The 18,794-nt window shown below is 44.2% G+C and overlaps 1 protein-coding gene across 2 annotated transcripts in view; it reads right to left on the reverse strand.

The window, feature by feature from the left end:
* Window positions 1-18,794, reverse strand: part of bcl11ba (BAF chromatin remodeling complex subunit BCL11B a) — a 43,362-nt gene that overhangs the window by 14,310 nt on the left and 10,258 nt on the right. For both annotated transcript variants that reach the window (XM_037072578.1, XM_037072577.1), the window contains exon 3: window positions 15,467-15,937. In XM_037072578.1, coding sequence (XP_036928473.1) covers window positions 15,467-15,937 — 471 coding nt within the window. The remainder of the gene's footprint in view (window positions 1-15,466; window positions 15,938-18,794) is intronic.

Raw genomic sequence — 18,794 nt, forward strand, 5'->3', positions numbered from 1 at the left:
AAATGTCACCTTTGGCGGCTATTTCAATGATTTCCTCCTCATAAAAGGACAGAAGACATGACTTCCATCACCTGCGGACACAGACACAGAAAGAGACGGTTTGCCGAGGAGGTGGAAAGAGAGGTGAAGCCGAGGGGGTTGGAGAGGAGGGGGGGCGAGAATGAAGGAGAGCAGCCTGTGGCCTGAGTGTTATGGTCAGACTCCACTTGTTTATACAGAAATGGCAGCGAGAAGTAGAAGCAGGGAGGGAGAGTGTGTGTGTGTGTGTGTGTGTGTGTGGGGGGGGGTTAGAGGCCCTTATAAGGCCTGGATTACGGGAAAGATGTGGAAAGGCAGCAGGGACACACTGCAGGGGGAGCCCACCTAGAGTTAGTTTACCTAACACCTTTTTAACGTCATACAAGCTCGTATAACCCTGTTGGATCAGGGGAACGCGGGTCTGATTTTCATAGTTCTGTCTACATTTCTTTCAGTCATGATAGCACTGTGAACTCAACGCTGCAACAGAGCCCGATGTGACGGGAACAACACACTCTGCCTGCACTTCTCGTGTCGGCTCAGGGCATGAAGGGCTCCACGGTCAAATGAACCAAAATCAAGTAATATACAACATCCTGTTAGTAGACTTTCAAATTAAAGCTCCGCTGACAAACAGTTCACATATTTGGTCTGTCATATGGTTGTCAGGTTTAGGCTCAACAACTATTTCTGTTAGTTTTTTAAATCATACTTTGGGTTAAAAATAGCTACATTCAGTCTAGCAATGTAAAGCACGTTATGTAATTGATGCAAGTTCACTCTTGAGTCCTGGTCACAAACGGGACATTAACCTCAGTCTCTGGAGATGAAGTCCAGTATGCAACCCATCCAACTGCCCCCAACTGGCTTGTCTTGCTGTTTATCCTTCATGGAAGTGATGCTGGAGGGTCAGCATCAAACCCAGATGAAATATAAGACAAGACAGAACTTTATTAATGCCGAAGGAAATACTCGCGTCTGAGAATGCTCCAGAGAAGCGAAGAAGCCACTGACCAGGCTGCTGTATTCCACAGGCTGGGAGCAAGAACCTGTGTGTATTTCTAAATATATTTTGGAATGAGAGCAGTATGGCAGGTGCTGATTCTCAGGCTCGATGAACGTCAGATCCATATTCAGTGGAGAGGTCACACTTTTGAATGCATCATGATATAATTAGTGGTTGTAAATGTCGTTTTTTGGTGATAAACAAACAAAAATTCAGTGAGATGCAGTTCTTGAGACAGAAAATCAAACGTCGCCAGTCTCTCTACTCATGACAGTCATCTAGCAACACCAGTTAAACTACTGATCAGCTATCAGAAGTCAATTCTCAGTCTGGAATATGGTAGACAACATACGAATGCTTCAGTTTTGAAAGTTGAGGCTTCTATATGTTGTGTCTGAAAACAACTGTCAGAGGGGAAAAGAATGGAGAGGAGTTCTTTGGTACTCTTGCTGTCTCCACATTAACTGGAAGCAGGCCTGCTCCCATAACCACTCCAATCTGTTTTCATTTGCTGAGCCTCATAGCCTCATACCATCACACACAGTCAAGTCACACTCTCACACACACACACATACACACACACACACACACACACAGAGTCCCTCACACACAGTATGAAATACCGTCTTGCAAGGCTGCTCTGTCTCTTAAAGGAGAAATTCACTGTTTCTTTTTTTATCTTCAACAACCATTGTCATGTAGTGAGTAAACAAATCAGTAAATCAGTCCATTTCTGCCACACATCGTATCCGGCGACTGTAATGCACAGATACATGCAGCCCACGTCGTTACGACATGCTACAATGCAATGTGAGGCCACAGTCTCTGAGTCTGAGCCTGGCGCAGCTTCCTAAAGCACACTGCAACATCCCACAATGTGCTACAGCATACAAGGATTTGTCGTTTTTCTCTGCAAGTTCAATAAAGAAAGCCTCTTAATGAGTGAAAATGTGAAAGCTACAAAATGAAGGAGTAAAGTGTTGGACCAACAGAACTGGAAAAAAAAAAAGGGAAAAACCTCTTTGTCATTTGAGGACATGATTCTGAGCGGGCTGGAAAGAGCGAGCGTGATGGAGCTTCATAGTTAAAGCTCAGCGCTCACGCAGCAGCCAAACTCAACAAAGACCCGAACCGACAGCGGGGAAAGACGGAGGATGAGTGAGAGTGGGAAAGAATGCTCTGAACTCGTCTCTCAGGCATAAGTTAACAGTGTGGTATTTTGGCTACAAAGAAATTGAGATCGGTGGTCTATAGGTTCATCTATCACACCCATCTTTCACTGCAAGAAATGCTCAGGAACTTGCCTGTATTTCAATCCAGGAAACCTCGACTCGAGTTTTGGTCACCAGGCCCTTGTTCCTGCCCAAGAATACAACTTAGGAGTACCTACACAGAGGAATCAGAGCTCACTTAAAGTTCTTAAAGGATCAGTGATTCAGATTCTTCCTGCAGAGTATCAGAAACTGCAAGAATGCTACAACTGCTCAATAGAGCACATACGTCCGCCAAGGTCCAACAGTCATGTTTAATTCAATAAAGCCCAATCCAATATCAAATAATTTATTTAAATCTGCTAGATCTGGATCATCACTTGGAGCGGCATTGATATGCAGTCACTCATAGATACCAGCCACCCAAACACGCCAGATCTTTTTCGTCAAGGGTCATTCTTCCCCAACGAATTAACAAAAATGTAGGAAAAGGTCACGTTTTGCAAGCTAAAAGAACGCAAGAAAACCTTTCCTGGATCCGTCCCTTTATCCAAACCCTCGCCAAAAGTTAATCGCATCTATTATGGACCGAGACACATCCTCCATCCGAGTATTGCGGGAATACATTCAGTAGTTTTTGTGAAATCCTCCTGACAAATCAACCAACAGCAAGCAAACAGACACGGGGCAAAAGGGTAACCTGCCATGTGAAATGAGGTGAAGTCACTTTAAACCTAAAACTGTGTGGTCTCTCAGGGAAGGAAACCAAGCAGTAGTGTAGCGAGTGGCCATGTTGGTCAGATCTTAGAACCCGGCCTGCTCTCAGGCTCATTAGACCTCAAGCGCTGACCATTTAGGTCAAGGTATCCTCTGCTGGATCGACTCTGCCCGTGAGTGTTCCTGTGTGTGTGTGTGCGTGTGTGTGTGTGTGTGTGTGTGTGTGTGTGTGTGTGTGCGTGTCGAGCGGTCGTAGTCGAGCTCACATCGAGCCACGCTGGATGCACTGATCTGATTTCCCTTCCAAGCAAGACTTCTCACCGCAGCCAGGCAGATGGCAATGCGGTGCTGGCAGCCGTGATGGGAGGCCCACCGAGGGCCAGGGGCTGCTGGCGGCTGGTTGCACTTTATCCACTGACCAATCACAGCTTTTACATTCGAAGAAGGCGTTTCAGATCCTGTGGTTGATGCGAATGCCTGCATGGGTGGTCGCAGAGCGCTGCAGTGTAACTAAGCATTTTGATGACATAATAATGTGCTGTGGGGCAGTAGGAGCAGAAACAATGGAAAAACCCTCTGGTGATTAAGCAGCCTTAGACAATGAGAGAAAAAAAAAAAAAAACACTTCGCCCGCCAACCTGGAATTTCCTCACAGGTATGCTTTTTATCTGCAAGCCTTCAAGTGGTGCCGGGGGGGGGCAGTTAAAGGATCCGGTGGTTTGGACGGGAGCGTCACTAAATGGGCCAGAAATTTCACTGTGTGTCCTACACCTGCAGAAAAGTGTGTGTGCGGACGCTTCGACGCAGCACACAAGCATTCAGTATTATAGACTGAAGAGCGAGTGAAGATGTTCCTGGAGTCAATACTTGCGTTAACCCAGCGCAAGTGTGCTTTCAGTAGTGCAGGTTATGAGCAGCTTTTATTTGAAATCTCGTGGCCCGTCTTCCCCAGACAGAAAAAAAAAAAAAAAAAAGCAGAGGGAGGATCCGCCTGCTTCTAATCAGAGCGGTTGCACTGCCGGTTGTTGGCCCTCAGCCAGCATTGTTTACTTGGCCAACCCCCAACCTCGCTCCGAATGGCAAATTACCCAAGCATAGGGCAATTTTAGCCTAACCAACAGGTAGAAAAGACTGTTCCCATATGGCAAAGCCCCGAGTCCACAGACGCATGCTCTAACTACCTAAATAACAAAGTAGATACAATTTAAATGCATTATTAGCTTTCCTGGGAAATCTGACATGGGCTGCTTTCTCAGGAGAAACAAAAAAAACTATGTATGTTATTGATTTATTTACAGATGGAAAAAAGGAGCGATGGCAGCAGCCCAGCTCCTCTCCTCGGCCCTCGTTTTTGTTATCTGTGATGTTGCCCGGAGAAATCAATAGAACAACTGTAGCTAGCCAGCTTTGTTTATCTTTTTTTCTCTAAGTGAATAATTCAGGGGTGTCAGTGGGGGTGAGGCCGAGCTTTGATACAAACAAAAGGGTTTTGGTGTTCGGAGGGGGAATCTCACCCCCTCCTCATCCCGCTCGCATTCTCTCAAAAGTCAAAAGGATGAGAGCAGCGAAAAAATCCAGTTGTGTGTGTGTGTGTGTGAAGGACGGAGCAGGAACGCTGCTCTGGTTTAACTGCACCAACCCTAAGAATGTCCCTCGCACCATATAAATAAATGAATATGAGCGCCGAGGACAGCAACATCTGTTAAATATTGGGCGAAGGGAAAAGCCAGTAAAAAAAGTTGGTCCGGCTGCAGCGGTGGAGCGGGGGGTGCTAAACTGTTTTAATAGGTGGTAAAGGGCTTCAACTCTCATGCTCTCACGTTGCTGCATTCATGTGTGCATACTGTATAGTAGAAGGAAGTAGACAGTCGAAGAAAGGATGGTCACTTGCTGTGTGAAGCGGGTGTCCAGAACTGTCGTGTTGAAAGCAGGTTTTTGTTGCTGCTACTGTCATCTCAGAGGTTTTAAATGGAGTATAGGTGGTTCTGAGTTGTGTGGGCCTCCGAGATTAATAAAGGGTCAAGGCAACACGATACCAAATCATTCAACGACACGCGCAAGACGGATTTCAATTTCTGTTGTTCTGTAAGTTTTGACTGTGAGTCATCCCTCCTCGTGTGGAGCCGGAGCTGTGTTGTATTGGGAAACCAGGGAGAGTTAAACTCCCCTAAACAAGGGGATCAACATGTATTTGTCAGGGTATGACACCCTTGGCTGCGTGCTCATGCATACAGTACACACACCAGCGCACGTGCACGAGGCGCACCAGACGTTCTCGGCGCAGTCGCTAAACCTCGGCGTCCCACCTTCGCCACGGCCACACAAAAGCCCTCAGTCCCTTGTAATTGAGGTTTAAATCCTTTCCCAACATCCCTCCATCCCTTACTCTTCACCAAACATGGATTGCGCCGACACAGGGCCCCTAATCCTCCCCAGTTTAACCAAGTGAGAAATTAGCTTTTGTTAAGTGGTGATTTGGCCGGTGTTAAACGCCAACAGCCCATTGTAGAGAAGAGGGGCAGTCATGAGTGCCCCCAAACGCTGCAAAATACTGTGGTAATCCCGTCCTGTCCACGCAGCCGGGCTGGAGCTGCTGCCGCCTGCTATTGTGCAGTGACAATATTGTCAGGTTACTTTCAGCCGATAGTTACGTCTCCCTCTGCTTAGTCCAAGAGGGATTTACGGCATCAGCATGTCAGCTTGGTTCGGAAGGCTAACCATAAACCATTGTCTTACCTGAGCTGCGCGTAACCCCCCCCCCCCATCTTAGACTAAAATCAACTGTTGCTCACTGAGTGGCAGTGAGAGCCACCAGCGTCAGGTCGAAAGACGAAACAAATACCAGCTGTGGATTCACAGCCTCAAAGCTGGAGACAAAGAGCCGGCTGCTTTGGCGAGAGACAAGACAAAGCACGGTGTCATCCCGGAGACTCAGCGGGGAGAAATCTGCCAGAGAAAATCCCTGTAACTTGGTTTCAGTCTGAATTCCGATGAATTCCGAGAAGCGTGCAGTGGCGGGGTGTTACGCTGAAAGGCAGGAGGTATTTCCATGCAATTAAAAAGGCAGGGGGACGACCAAAGGGAGAGAGGGAGAGAGAGAGCTGGCGATGACCGGCATGCCAAATGTATTTTTTATGGCCGTCCCGGGCCAGATGACTGTCAGGTATATTCTCCTGCTGTGGCAGGATAGATACCGCTGTTCTGCTGAGCACGGCATTAAGACACAGGACGTCTGATGGTGTCACTGGATGTCTTTAGCCACCGAAGAGTCTTAGCTTTGGTGAGTGAACTTCATAGTGTCCACAGAAACATGTCCGCCCAATCAATCAACTATCAGTGTTTTACTGATCCATATATAGTTCCCCTATCAGCCTTTAAGAATCCAACATCAGTCGACCTGCAGCTCTGCAACAGATGGTGGGAACAAGAGGAATGTTCAGTAACATCCCGTTAGAAATGCATTTCTGTTGACCTGCAGCCCACAATTCTAATGCTGCTGATTACTTCAATTATGTTATTGTGCTCAACCAGTTGTATTTGGTATCTTCCTGCCAGTAAGAAAATCACCCATGATATATATTTAAAGCCCTGTCCCAATCCATGAGGACGAGGCCAAAACAATTCCATGAATGGATGAATGCCTGAAGTCTGGAGGGAGCGAGAAAAAAAAGAACTCTCTAACTGGGTTTGTTAAACCTGATCGTCCCGGTGGGGGAAATCAGATGAGCTGGTCCGTCGAGGGAAAAGCTTTAAATAAATGGAACGCTTCTAAAATCAACCTTAGCTCACTTAGATAACGGTCTCATCAAAGGAAAGCCGATTTCCCCGTGCCACAAAATCCAAACAGCAAAGTAGATGTCATGTCTCAGTAGCTGCTAAACCAACCGGTCCTCAGGGTGGGTCCAAAGACCCCAGCTAGATTAAATACAGCGTGAGTCATATGGCAGGAACTCTGATAACATGTGGGGCGTATGTACAGCAACAATACGGAGAGTTCTCAAAGAGGGAAACATGTTATTATCAGAACCAAGATCACTTATAAAATGCTGTGAATATTATTCATACATTACATCATACATCCAGTCTCAGTCAGACCGGCACAGTCTGACAGTTTTGGAGCTGACAGCGAAATGAAGTCTCTGCTGTAAGAAATTAAAAACTGAGAGTAAACAATAGATTCTGAATGGCTGCCAGCCAGCCACTGTGTGTGTGTGTGTGTGTGTGTGTGTGTGTGTGTGTGTGTGTGTGTGTGTGTGTGTGTGTGTGTGCGTGTCTGTCTGTCTGTCTGTTTGTCTATCTGACAAAATTAGGGGATTTTACTGAAAAGCCTCTCCTTCTACTCTAAAAAATTAAAAGAAATGCCGTAAAACTTATGGACGGACAGAAAAGAGACGCTGCCTCCTCTCCTCTCCTCTCCTCTCCTCTCCTCTCCTCTCCTCTCCTCTCCTCTCCTCTCCTCTCCTCTCGTGTCTTCATTATCTCCATCCGGTCATCATCCTCATTCACACACACACACACACACACACACACACACACACACACACACACACACACACAGCCTCTTCCACCAATCTCATTCCTGATGCCAGGACATCAATTTTCGCAAGTCGCCGAAAATTACCATGCATGAATGCAAAAAAGGCTGATCAGGAGTAATTAACACGGCTTCATATGCAAATTGTATTAATGCAGAACTACAAAGTCATTATGCAAATGAGGGTTTCATCGAGCCTCTTGACAAATACTCCCAGCTCCAGCCATCGAGCAGCCGGGATGGATGACAAGTCTGCTCACTCAGTTTAGACTGGAGGGATGTCTGTGTGTTTTAGTCTAGTTAGCGGATTAGCACTGGTTAGCGCTGTTGGCTAGCTGCGTGCGTGCGTTCATGTGGGCGTGCGCGTGTGCGTGCTCACATGGGCTATTCTGTGTGTGTAAACTGTGTGATTAGGGAAGTGGCTAATGGCTGCGCAGCAGAGTAATGAACCTGAGATCCAGGGGATGTGGGGAAGGAGGGGGGGACTGATATGAATATGCATGATGCTCACTGGCTTTGATGATTAAAGAAAATTTTAATATTTAAATGAGTGCATGCAAAGTGATTAACGCGGCAGAGAGGCGACGAGGCAAAAATCGCGAAAAGGGATTTTGAAAATGCTAAGAAGCACGAGATGCCGATTTGCCTTTTATGCTCTATTAATGGCAAAAAATCTCTCTCTCTCTCTCTCTCTCTCTCTCTCTCTCTCCCTCTGCAGGTCTCTCCACCCCTCTCGTTCTCTCTCCAGCCTTCATGTCTCGGTTGTTTTGCTCTCAGTGTCTGGTTTGTGTCCAGGATGCTGGATTTACGGATCGTCATTTAGAAGAAGTGGATGGAAGACGGGGGCAGAGGGAGAAGACAATGAGCTGCACACACACACACACACACACACACACACACACACACACACACACACACACACACACATCCATTCAAATACACACACAGAAGGTCTAAGTTTTAGAAGCGATGATCAGTCGTAGCGATAAGCGCTCGGAGGAGCTTGTTAGAGCGAGCATTAAAACTTGACACAGGCGCTGAAGTTGGAGGAGGCGACTTTCACCAACTTACACCAAATTTGTCTCATGAATATAATAATGTTTTGTCTCCTTCGATGGGTTGCTAAGTGGGTGCTACGGGGTTGTTCAGTGAACATACATTCAGGAAGTGGGCGGTTCTGAGAGCTGTTTGGTTTCTGTGTTTCACCAGGCCTAAGCTAGATGGTAAAGATCACTAAATACCTCCAAACTGGCAAGCAGCTTAGTAACCACAACATCATGTTTCCTGTCTCTACAGGTGTGACAAACAGTCGGGGCTGGGCACCATTTGAACTGCTGCGATACGAGCACCAGCGCAGCAACTCTCATTTCTGCACAGACGCCAGAACAAGGAGGTCACGTCTTCACCCGTGTCCGTTTGTTTGTTGGGTTTTGTTTGCCGGTCGGTCGGTTTGTTAGCAGGATTACACACACACACACACACACACACACACACACAAAAAAAACTACAGAACAGATTTCCACGAAACTTGGATGGAGGAATGTGTCTCTGCCCAGAATAGACACTGTTAATGTTTGGTGCAGATCCAGTATAATGTTCTCACTTTCTTTTACAATGCAAGTGAGGCCCTTTCTCTACATGCTCTCCTTTATCTCAGGGAATAATGCACCTTGATAAAAAATGTCAGGTGTACTGAGGTAGCTGGTATCTACAAATTAACAAGTTATGTCATGTGTGCTTTGATGCAATTAATAAAACAACTGAGTTACGACTTCACAGGTCATTTATTATTATATATTATCATTATATTATTGCATTTTCCTGGTAACTCCTTCAGCACTGTTCAAGTGTGTATATGTGTTCGTCGACATCATTTCAGGCCTAATAAAAATGCATTGGGACAGTAACACACACACACACACACACGAACAAACAAACAAAAAAAAAACTATACCAGCCAAAAGCACACAGGATGCAGAGAGCAGGGGAGGTGGAGGGAGACAGAGGGAGAGAGCAGGCAGCAATACACACCAGAGTAATTATCACTTCAAAAAGGCCGGCGCTCCATCCGAGAGGCCTCCCAGCTTTATTGAAACAACGCAAAAAAACAAAAAAAACAAGAGCAGCAGGCGCCGTAATGCCTCTAAAGTACAGCCTGTTATATCAAACACACAGACATCCACTCACACAGACACTGTGCCGAGCTCTTTGTCAAGTCTTCACGCAGTTTGATTTGCAAGATAAATAAGCATATGGTAAATATTTTAGGGACACACCACTGTTCTCAATCATTATTTATTGAAGACTGCGTGTGTGTGTGTGTGAGAGAGAGAGAGACAGAGAGAGAGAGAGAGAGACGTCCTCATCTTGGTGTGTATGAGTAACCATCTGTGTGAAAGAGAGAGACACAGAGCGAATGAACTCGAACAAACAGCAAACAAAAAGTCAGCTGGGGAAAAAATAACAGAAAAAGTGGCTCTGAAAGCGGAGGTAAAGCTAGACAGCTGACACACACACACACACACACACGCGCGCGCACACACACACAGCTTGTCAAATGACGCTCTCAGATTAAAAAGGTGTCATCATTTTTGAGATTGTCAAAACTACTGCACCATTAAGCATGGTTGTGAGTGTGTGTGTGTGTGTGTGTGTGTGTGTGTGTGTGTGTGTGTGTGTGTGTGTGTGTGTGTGTGTGTGTGTGTGTGCAACTGTGTGTGTGTTCCTCTTTATTCTAACTGGACTTAGTTACATGTCTGAATTAAACCTTAGCTGACAAGGCTTCAAGGGCTGCACAGCACCGTGTCAGGTGGTGTTAAACACTACTCAGTGATATGCGTACGCCACATGGATGTGTGTGTGTGTGTATGTGTGTGTGCGTGTGTGTATTTGCATGTGTGTGTAAAAAGGACACCATTCATTCTCTTTCCTGGACTCTAAGCTGTCAAAGTTCCTCCTCTGTGGAGGTGACAGCTGACCTGACTGACTGACACTCACCTGGAGCCTGGAGGGAGTGTGACCAAAGGTTGCCTGTTACAATCTCCAGGCCCAAAGGTGCACTCGGCTATGGGGAACTCGAACCTGCTAACTGGCAGGAAACTGCACTCTGTGCTGTACTGAAGTGTACTCGGGCGAAGGTCCAGAACATCGTCAACTTTAGATGTGACTCATTTCATATTCATATTCAGTAGAACTGACTTTTAAATAAAATGAAGTACAGCTCTATATTTCAACATATCAATATTGTCAGTTTTCACATTGAACAGGAGGAATTATTAATAAGTACTGAACGCTTTTCAAGTGAAAGCAGCGTTGAGAAATACAATACATGACAGAGAGCTTTGAAAAGACATGCCTCTTCAATAAGCACTTCATTAGGAAAAATAATAACGAATAAAATGTTTACCTTGAGTCCCCCTTTTTCTTCCTATTATTAACTCTTATTTCACATCCAAACAGTCTCAACTATATTTATAACAAGCAGTCTCGACACAGTTTAACAACTGAACAGCTTTAACACCTCCTTTTCTTTCTCTCCCTCTTTTTTTTCTCACCCACCCCCCACTTTCTGCTGCTCGGTGAGAGCGCAGAGCTCCAGTCTTTATTTTCTGCGCCCTCAGTTCAGATTTGAGTGGGTATGTTTGCTCAAAAGACTTGTGCTCCGTCTCATAGTGGCGCTTCACATTACTGCTTTAATAATCACCACAGTCTCTGAACATATGCGACAGACTGGGTTTAAACTGCCTGTGGGAGAGAGTTTGTCCATTCTTGATTATAAGCTCTGTATTTTATTTTATTTTTTTTTCCCTGCCGTCCACTTTTCTCTTTTAAGAGCATGTCATGTGAAATACCTTCTCTCTACCTGCTCATTGTCTCTCGCCTGAGTGTGTCTCTCACTGGATTTGCTGATGCTTGACTGAATGCACAGATTTCATTGGCTGAGGGGCGTCACGTGAGATGAGTTATGCGTGCAATTGGTCCGTGAGTTTCCAGGTGTTGCTAAACCAGTGTCGTAAAGGCTACAAAAGCACCGGCAATTAAAACAGAAATGCTGTATCAAAATGTAATAATTCTCAATAATTTATTGGTTACAGATTAACATACATCAGCCAATAATGATCAGTGTCTGATCAATCAGAGCACCCTTAATCTATCAACTATCAACTAAAGCTTTTCTTTCTTTCTTTCTTAAAATAAGCTTTTTAGCACAAGTGGATGCAATATTAGCAAATCATATTTCACTAAATTAGCCCGGCTAGTTAACTTGCTAACAGCTAGTCATAGTGATGTAACTGGGCTGACTCCAGATACACTCTTAGAAAGTTGTACTTGTTTGGTTATTGTGAATTAAATAAGCCAAGTGAAGCAACACACTGATGAGTCTGTCCTCATCAATAAAATGACCAAAAAAGGTTGAACATCGAGGCAGCTTATAAAGTCGTTGTCAGGTGGCGACCTCTAGCGGCTGCAGTAATTATTACAGCTTCAAAGGAGGAAGTGAGGAGATGTAAAACTGAAGTAATACACACACTTTTTGCAGGATTTCACATGAATATCAAGTATACTGTGTATTTTTTTTCTCTATGTTTTTTTTCTCATGCAAATCAAGTTGAATAATATTGTGTCAGGGACATCGTTGGATGATCTATCAGTGGCAGTCACATATAAGGACATCATGTCTTTCTGCTCTCAGCTGTAGCTTCATTGTATTTCTCTTCACAAAGCAAACATGTGTATGAGTGTGCTGATGTCGATGCTTCGACACAATCTGAAGGACAAAATGTGTCTTTCCTCAAATGTGTGAATAAGTGTGTGTTCCACTCTGCACGGAAAGCAGACGGAAGCGAACGATCTTAAAGAATAACAGTTTGTTTTTCCATTATGAGGCGTCGTCATTAGTCATGTTCTGAGCTGACATTCAAACTCTGTGTTTCGCTGTTCCCCTCGCCCTCTCTCTGCTCTCCTGCTTCCTTCCCCGTGTGTTTCACTTTTCTCCCGTTCACCAGGTAATGAAAGTGTAAAAAAAAAAAAAAAGTTTAGTGTTGCAAACAGAAAAATTCCACCGACTATATCCCACTCCCCCCAGTGATTATGCGCAGGGCTGAGTGTGTTCTCTCCAAATTAAACTCCGGCTTGATTAATAAACCCCTCTGTCGTCCCCTCGTGTTAATAAGGTGCTAGTTGGTCATATTTCATGTGGAAATTGTGAAATACCGTGAGACTAGTCTGAAACATAAAACGTTATTGCGGCAATATAGTTTACAGTTGCCGCAGTGCATGACCAATTGAGCCACTGATGTGTTTTTGGCTTTTAATATGAAAATTATTGCGCACGTGTGTTATGGAAAAAAAAAAAATATTGGGCAATTACGATGTCAAGCCATCCAACACCGAACATGTGAAGTTGATCTCACAGGAAGATTACAGTTATTGCAAGTATTTAAACACGGGTGGGGGGAGATACACTCACACATAATGCCGACCTAACACTGTGACAAGCCACAGTCGGTTAGTCCACACAGCTCTGCAGACACTGTCAGAGGCATTTGCACCTTTTTTTCTGCTGCTCAGATAACTTGTGTGTTAGATGCAAAACCGTGGCGCAGTCACAAACCTAAGCGCCGTGCTCTCAGAGGTTCAGGTGGCTGTTCTGTCCACAGCTGTGCGCTGCGAGGCTGCCGAGCAGAGTTGTAACAGCCTGGTAAAATATTGATGAAGTGTTATACACAGTGTTATACAGTGAGAGCCAAACCGCAGACTGAGACGTTCAGAGGAGCATTGTCCTGCAGCAGCACACCAGGCAGTCAGGAGCGGTGCCTGAAAGGGCCATTTCCTCACACGGAGTCGGGCCATTGTTTCGAGTTTGACTTGAATTTAGTTACGTTGACTGTCCAATTCCTGGCTGGATTTTACACAAACATTTGACAGTAGATAAAACAGGGGTCTTCATCGGGGTATTGATCAAAGTTAGTTCATGCATACACTTGAAGACAAAATGCAGATTGGGATTTGATGTATTCAAAACACGTGCTTTGAAACTACTGAAGTGGACGTTTAAGCTCATTCAGTAAGTCAAGTTTGATTTACTGTCTAGGGTGAGTCCAGTCACATCATTTACCATTTATTAATGCTTGATCATGAATGTGCTTATTCCTCTTAAAGTGAAAAAAACTCCTATCAATTACTTCTATTGTTGTTGCTATTCCCAAATGTGCACATTCACAAAAATCCTCCAACTGGGACCATTATTCTGAACACTAGTAATTCAATAATTGTTCAGTGTGTGGAATAACTGAAAGTGGTAAATACATCAGTTTGCCAGCAGGAGAAGCTGCTGTGTTGTTCTGCTACCAGTCTGCTGGTGAACGTTTGCAACGACGGATTAAAAAAAAAAAAAAAAAAACAGTTACAAACCGAGATACGTGGCAGAACATTATCGTGTGTTTCATGGGGCACAAAACCAAACTGAGCGATGTCAAGTGAAATGTAACGCTAACTCGCTGCCCGACCACAGTACCTGTACCAGCACGCCGGGCCTACAGTGAGCATGGCCGCAGATCCACGGATGAAAGTAAGTGTTAAACTGGTGCACAATTATAAACTGAGCCAAAGACGCATGACACTGCGCTTTGACTCCAAAAGTTGTTGCTTTTCTCTTTTCTTTTTTTTTTTTTACCCCTTGCAGTCGGAGACAAAATGCACTCCCCCTTATTAAACTGAACGGGAGGACCTGTGTTTTAGCCACAATGCCAGACGTCTGAATCGGTCTAATAACTGACCGCCTTGTGAAACTATTATCTCCTTCAGTATGAGGAGTATATTTCCACAGGGTAGCCATTCAAAAACAGATTTAATAAAACAATACCTATCTCAACGACTGTAACAGGTATCGACTGGAGGTAACAGCAGCTAACTATTGCTGACATATGAAACTGAAATGATGTTGGGTGAGGGTTGAATTCTTCTCAGTCACCCAGCATGAGCAGGATCTCTGGCCAACTGGATCTGTGCTTTTATTACAACTATATGATGTTTTTTGTGTTTCACATCTGACAGTTGCGTTAGAAATCAGTGTCACAACTCTTAATAGTTACGGTAGTTTTCTTTCAAGGGTCACGCATCCAACGTCTTGTATTCTCGAAAAGCGTGAATGGGAGGCGGCATGAGGAGGCCCGGGTTCACTTGGCAGTATGGACCTGATGTTAACGTATGAAGGATAACATATCAGTCATATCGACGCAGCGCTCCTGCCAGCATCTGCAACATACATCATGTCCTCTTTCTACATGCTTTCATCTTTAAGAAGTTCTCATTTGACTGTTGGTGCTGGCTGATTGCAGCACGTGCCGCAGTTGTTGTCGCAAAACAGAATATTCTGCTGTTTCCTCCTGGCTTTCTTTGAGCGTCCCAACACATTTCCACCTAAACATCCTCTTTACCCCCCTGAACGGTAGAGAAACTAGCCCCTAATCCCTCCTACTCTTCTTTTTTTTCCCTCATTGCGCTTTCTTCCCTCTGTTACTTATTTTAATTTTAATGAGCTTTTCACCTTTTTTTTTTTTTTTTAAGAGGATGGCTTCCATGGATTTCTCCCTGAAAAGTCGAGGGTGAGTCTCTCTGTCACGTTTTGCCTGAGTCTGTCTCAACTAGCCAAGTCCTCGAGGGGTCTTTAGGGCTTTGAGTGGGTAAAGTGCCTCTCTCACCCCCTTTTCTCTTCAGCCCCTCTCTCTCTGTTGTCCTCTCCTTCTAATGAAATGAAAAAAAAACTGCTTAAACTGCTTTGAGGGGAGTTTAAGAGGGATGTGCTTGAACTATTTCTTGGTAAATGTCAGAAGTCATCCTGAAGTGTAACTATCACAGAAAGGTTTCTGTGCAGGAAGAGGAGGATACAGCTCTGTGATACTGCGCAAAGGCTCAGTCTAGTTTTTTGCTGTAAGCTTGACTCACTCTTGGAAAGAAGTCTAATAAAGCTGTGCCTACCTGCCGCTGTGTTTTCCTGCTTGGGGCAAATTCCTTTGGTGGGGATCCTCTCTCCCCTCTCACGCCCTCCCACATCCTCCTCCTCCGGCGTCACCTGGATGCCAATCTCCACCGGCTCCACCACCTTCCTCAGCTCCCCACGCTGCGTGTGGTGGTGCAGGCTCTGCAGAGTCGGACTCCCTCCACCTCCTCCCCTGTCGGCCATCTTGTCGTAGCAGCCATTGGCGAGCAGCGGCAACTGGCACTGCTTCTTTTTGTGCTCAATGAAGAGGAGGATGTCACCCAACGGGAGGGTCATCTGACACTGGCCGCAGGTCAGCAGGTCGTGATCAACATGGAGGCCGGGCGGCAGGGTGTGGGCCAAACTTGGGTCCAACGGGTGGGGTGGTAGACTGAGCGGGTGGGAGGGCAGGCTGAGCGGGTGGGGTAGGGTGTCGGAGAGCAGGCGGCCATCTGGATGGTCGATCTCCGCTATTCAAAAAAAAAAAAAAAAAAAAGTTAGTTTAGTTTTTGGAAATGAATCCTGTATGACATTATGCTGCTTTTACAGGAAGTATAACATGACAAATGTGGGTAAAGGACAGAATTAAAACAAGTAGAGCAGACTGGTGAGTTCAGATCACTTTACAGTTATGAGCCTTTAAAACCAGGGGAAAAGACACAATTCATGCCATATCACCATATCCAAAATCTGACATGAGATATTGTCTCATATCTTGATAATGGTATAATATCTTTATATTGTCCAGCTTGTGGCAGTTTTTTACACCCACTTTTTAGCGCAACGGTGAGAAGTACAGGAGTGAGAGAGGTCTGAACTTCTCTCTGAAGCCTCCCTTTGTCACGCTTCATGCAACTACATCTTGTACCTTTTGTTCCGTACAATCAGGAGCAACACCAAACGGCTTTTAAGGAGAGGCCGTCTAAATGTTTCACCTTCGTCCCCGTTATTAGGATTCATTACTCAGCCTGCAAAGACACCCGACCTTCAGGTGTGTCCACTTTGTAGAATCTCGTTCGTCTGAAGTGTACTAAGACTTGTATTGAGTTGGAGAGCAGCTGCGCTGCACTTTACAACACTTTCCTGCACTTTACTGCACTTTACTACACTACTACACTTTACTACACATTACTGCACATTACTGCACATCACTACACTTTACTACACTTTATTACACTTTACCGCACTTTACTACATTTTACTACACTGTACTGCACTTTACTGCACATTCTGCACTTTACGGCACTTTACTACGCATTACTGCACATCACTACACTTTACTGCACTTTACTATACTTTACTGCACATCACTACATGTTACTACACTTTACTGCACATCACTACACTTTACTACAATTTACTACACTTTACTGCACTTTACGACACTTTACTGCACTTTACTACACATTACTGCACTTTACTGCACTTCACTACACATTACTGCACATCACTGCACTTTACCACACTTTATTGCACTTTACTACACTTTACTGCACTTTACCACACATTACTGCACTTCACTGCACTTTACTACACATTACTGGACATTACTGCACATTACTACTCTTTACTACACATTACTGCACATTACTGCATATTACTACACTTTACTGCAAATTACTGCACATTACTACACTTTACTGCACATCACCTGTAATACAGTTGAAAAAAAGGGATGTCTATTTTTCTGAGGGTAAATATATATATAAGTGATAAGTTATCCATGTCAGTGGTTTCCATCCACTTCACATTAAAACAAAGTAACGTCTTCACAGAACAACAGAGGTTGCACATGTCTACATGTCCAGTGAAGAAAAAGATACAAGGCTAATAAAATATGAATCATTATGTGAAGCAGAAATTATCCCTCAAATGTATCTCTGTGTATCTCAAATGTATGTACTTTAAAGTTAAGCACAGTTGAGAGAGACAGTGATAAATATTCAAAGCAAATATTTGTTTGTGAATGATCAGATTTATTTTGGCCAGAGACAAAGGGCAGTTTGCTACAGTCACAGAGGAATGACACTGTCCTTCCTGTTTGCTGGAGAATAAAGATAAAAGATTTGATGAACAGGCTATAATGAGGAACTGTTTTAGATTATCGATTATCTGAACCATACTTAAGGAGCATGGAGGTCTGGAACAGGACGGAGAAAATAAGTAACACCAGGGGTAAAATCATCACCAGCCCCTCTCTCTCTCTCTCTCGTCCTCTGACGCAGACGGTGGATCAACAGCCGGGTGGACAGATGGAGCAGCCCGCCGCGTGGTATACCTGCTATAGGTCTGCTTTAAATGCTCCACTTCTCACACTAGAAACACATTCTACACATTCAAAATATATAATGTATGCTAAAAAAAATCAATATAAAAAAGCTCTTCATGTCTCATGTCTCTCTCGATTATAGGATGCATGAGAAAGATTCTGCATCAATGCAGCCGAAACTAAAGGAAAACCTGCTAATGTTTATTGTTGATTTTGTGGCTTTGGCTGAACAGTGACATTGTAAAGTTATGTTGCTCTCTTGTGTTGACTTGTGGGCGAACATTTGGTAACGTTACTGTTGTGTTCATAGATATGTTGGAGCGGGTTATAACAAACAAATCTAGTATTTTGAAAGTGGACATCGGACTGCACGTTGGATTTTATGAACTGAGGAAAAAATAAAGTGGTCAAGAAAAACACTGTGTGTCAAATCAGCCTCACAAAAAATGATTACCCACATCAGCCGCTTTCACCCTGAGCTAATGTCTACACACATAAAGAATACAACTAACTCAACTTATCAGCCAGCCTTGCTGTGTGTGCAACAGAGTCATGTTTATGACATTCGACATATTCAGGAAGTGCCCTGTCTCTGAGCCACCACGTGAAAGATGACAGCACATGTTTACGGCACAGATTCATGTTCTGTAATGTTCTGCTCTGAGATGACTCACTCAGATAGTGGGACTTTAAATAAGTATATAGTATAATATATATGACACACACACACACTGTACATCATAGTATCATTTACCTAGCTAGTAATTACATTACCATAGAGAACTGTCATATATAAAATTAATTTAATTAAATGATTTAGTTTACACAGCTTAATTCTAACATCAGAAAAAAAAAACAGAAAGCTTTCTGATCTATTATCATTTATTGTGTTGCTATGGGTACAGGATGATGTACTGTACATGCGTGAGTGTGTGCACGGTGTCTAATATATGTCAACGGCACCGTTCCCTCTGCATGTGTGTATGTGAAGCATTTCGGTACTGCATGCAAGCATCGTGTGTTGTAACATGCTTGTGTGTGTGTGTGCGTGTGTGTGT

The sequence above is a fragment of the Acanthopagrus latus genome, chromosome 16 (assembly GCF_904848185.1).
Source record: "Acanthopagrus latus isolate v.2019 chromosome 16, fAcaLat1.1, whole genome shotgun sequence".
Taxonomy (NCBI): domain Eukaryota; kingdom Metazoa; phylum Chordata; class Actinopteri; order Spariformes; family Sparidae; genus Acanthopagrus; species Acanthopagrus latus.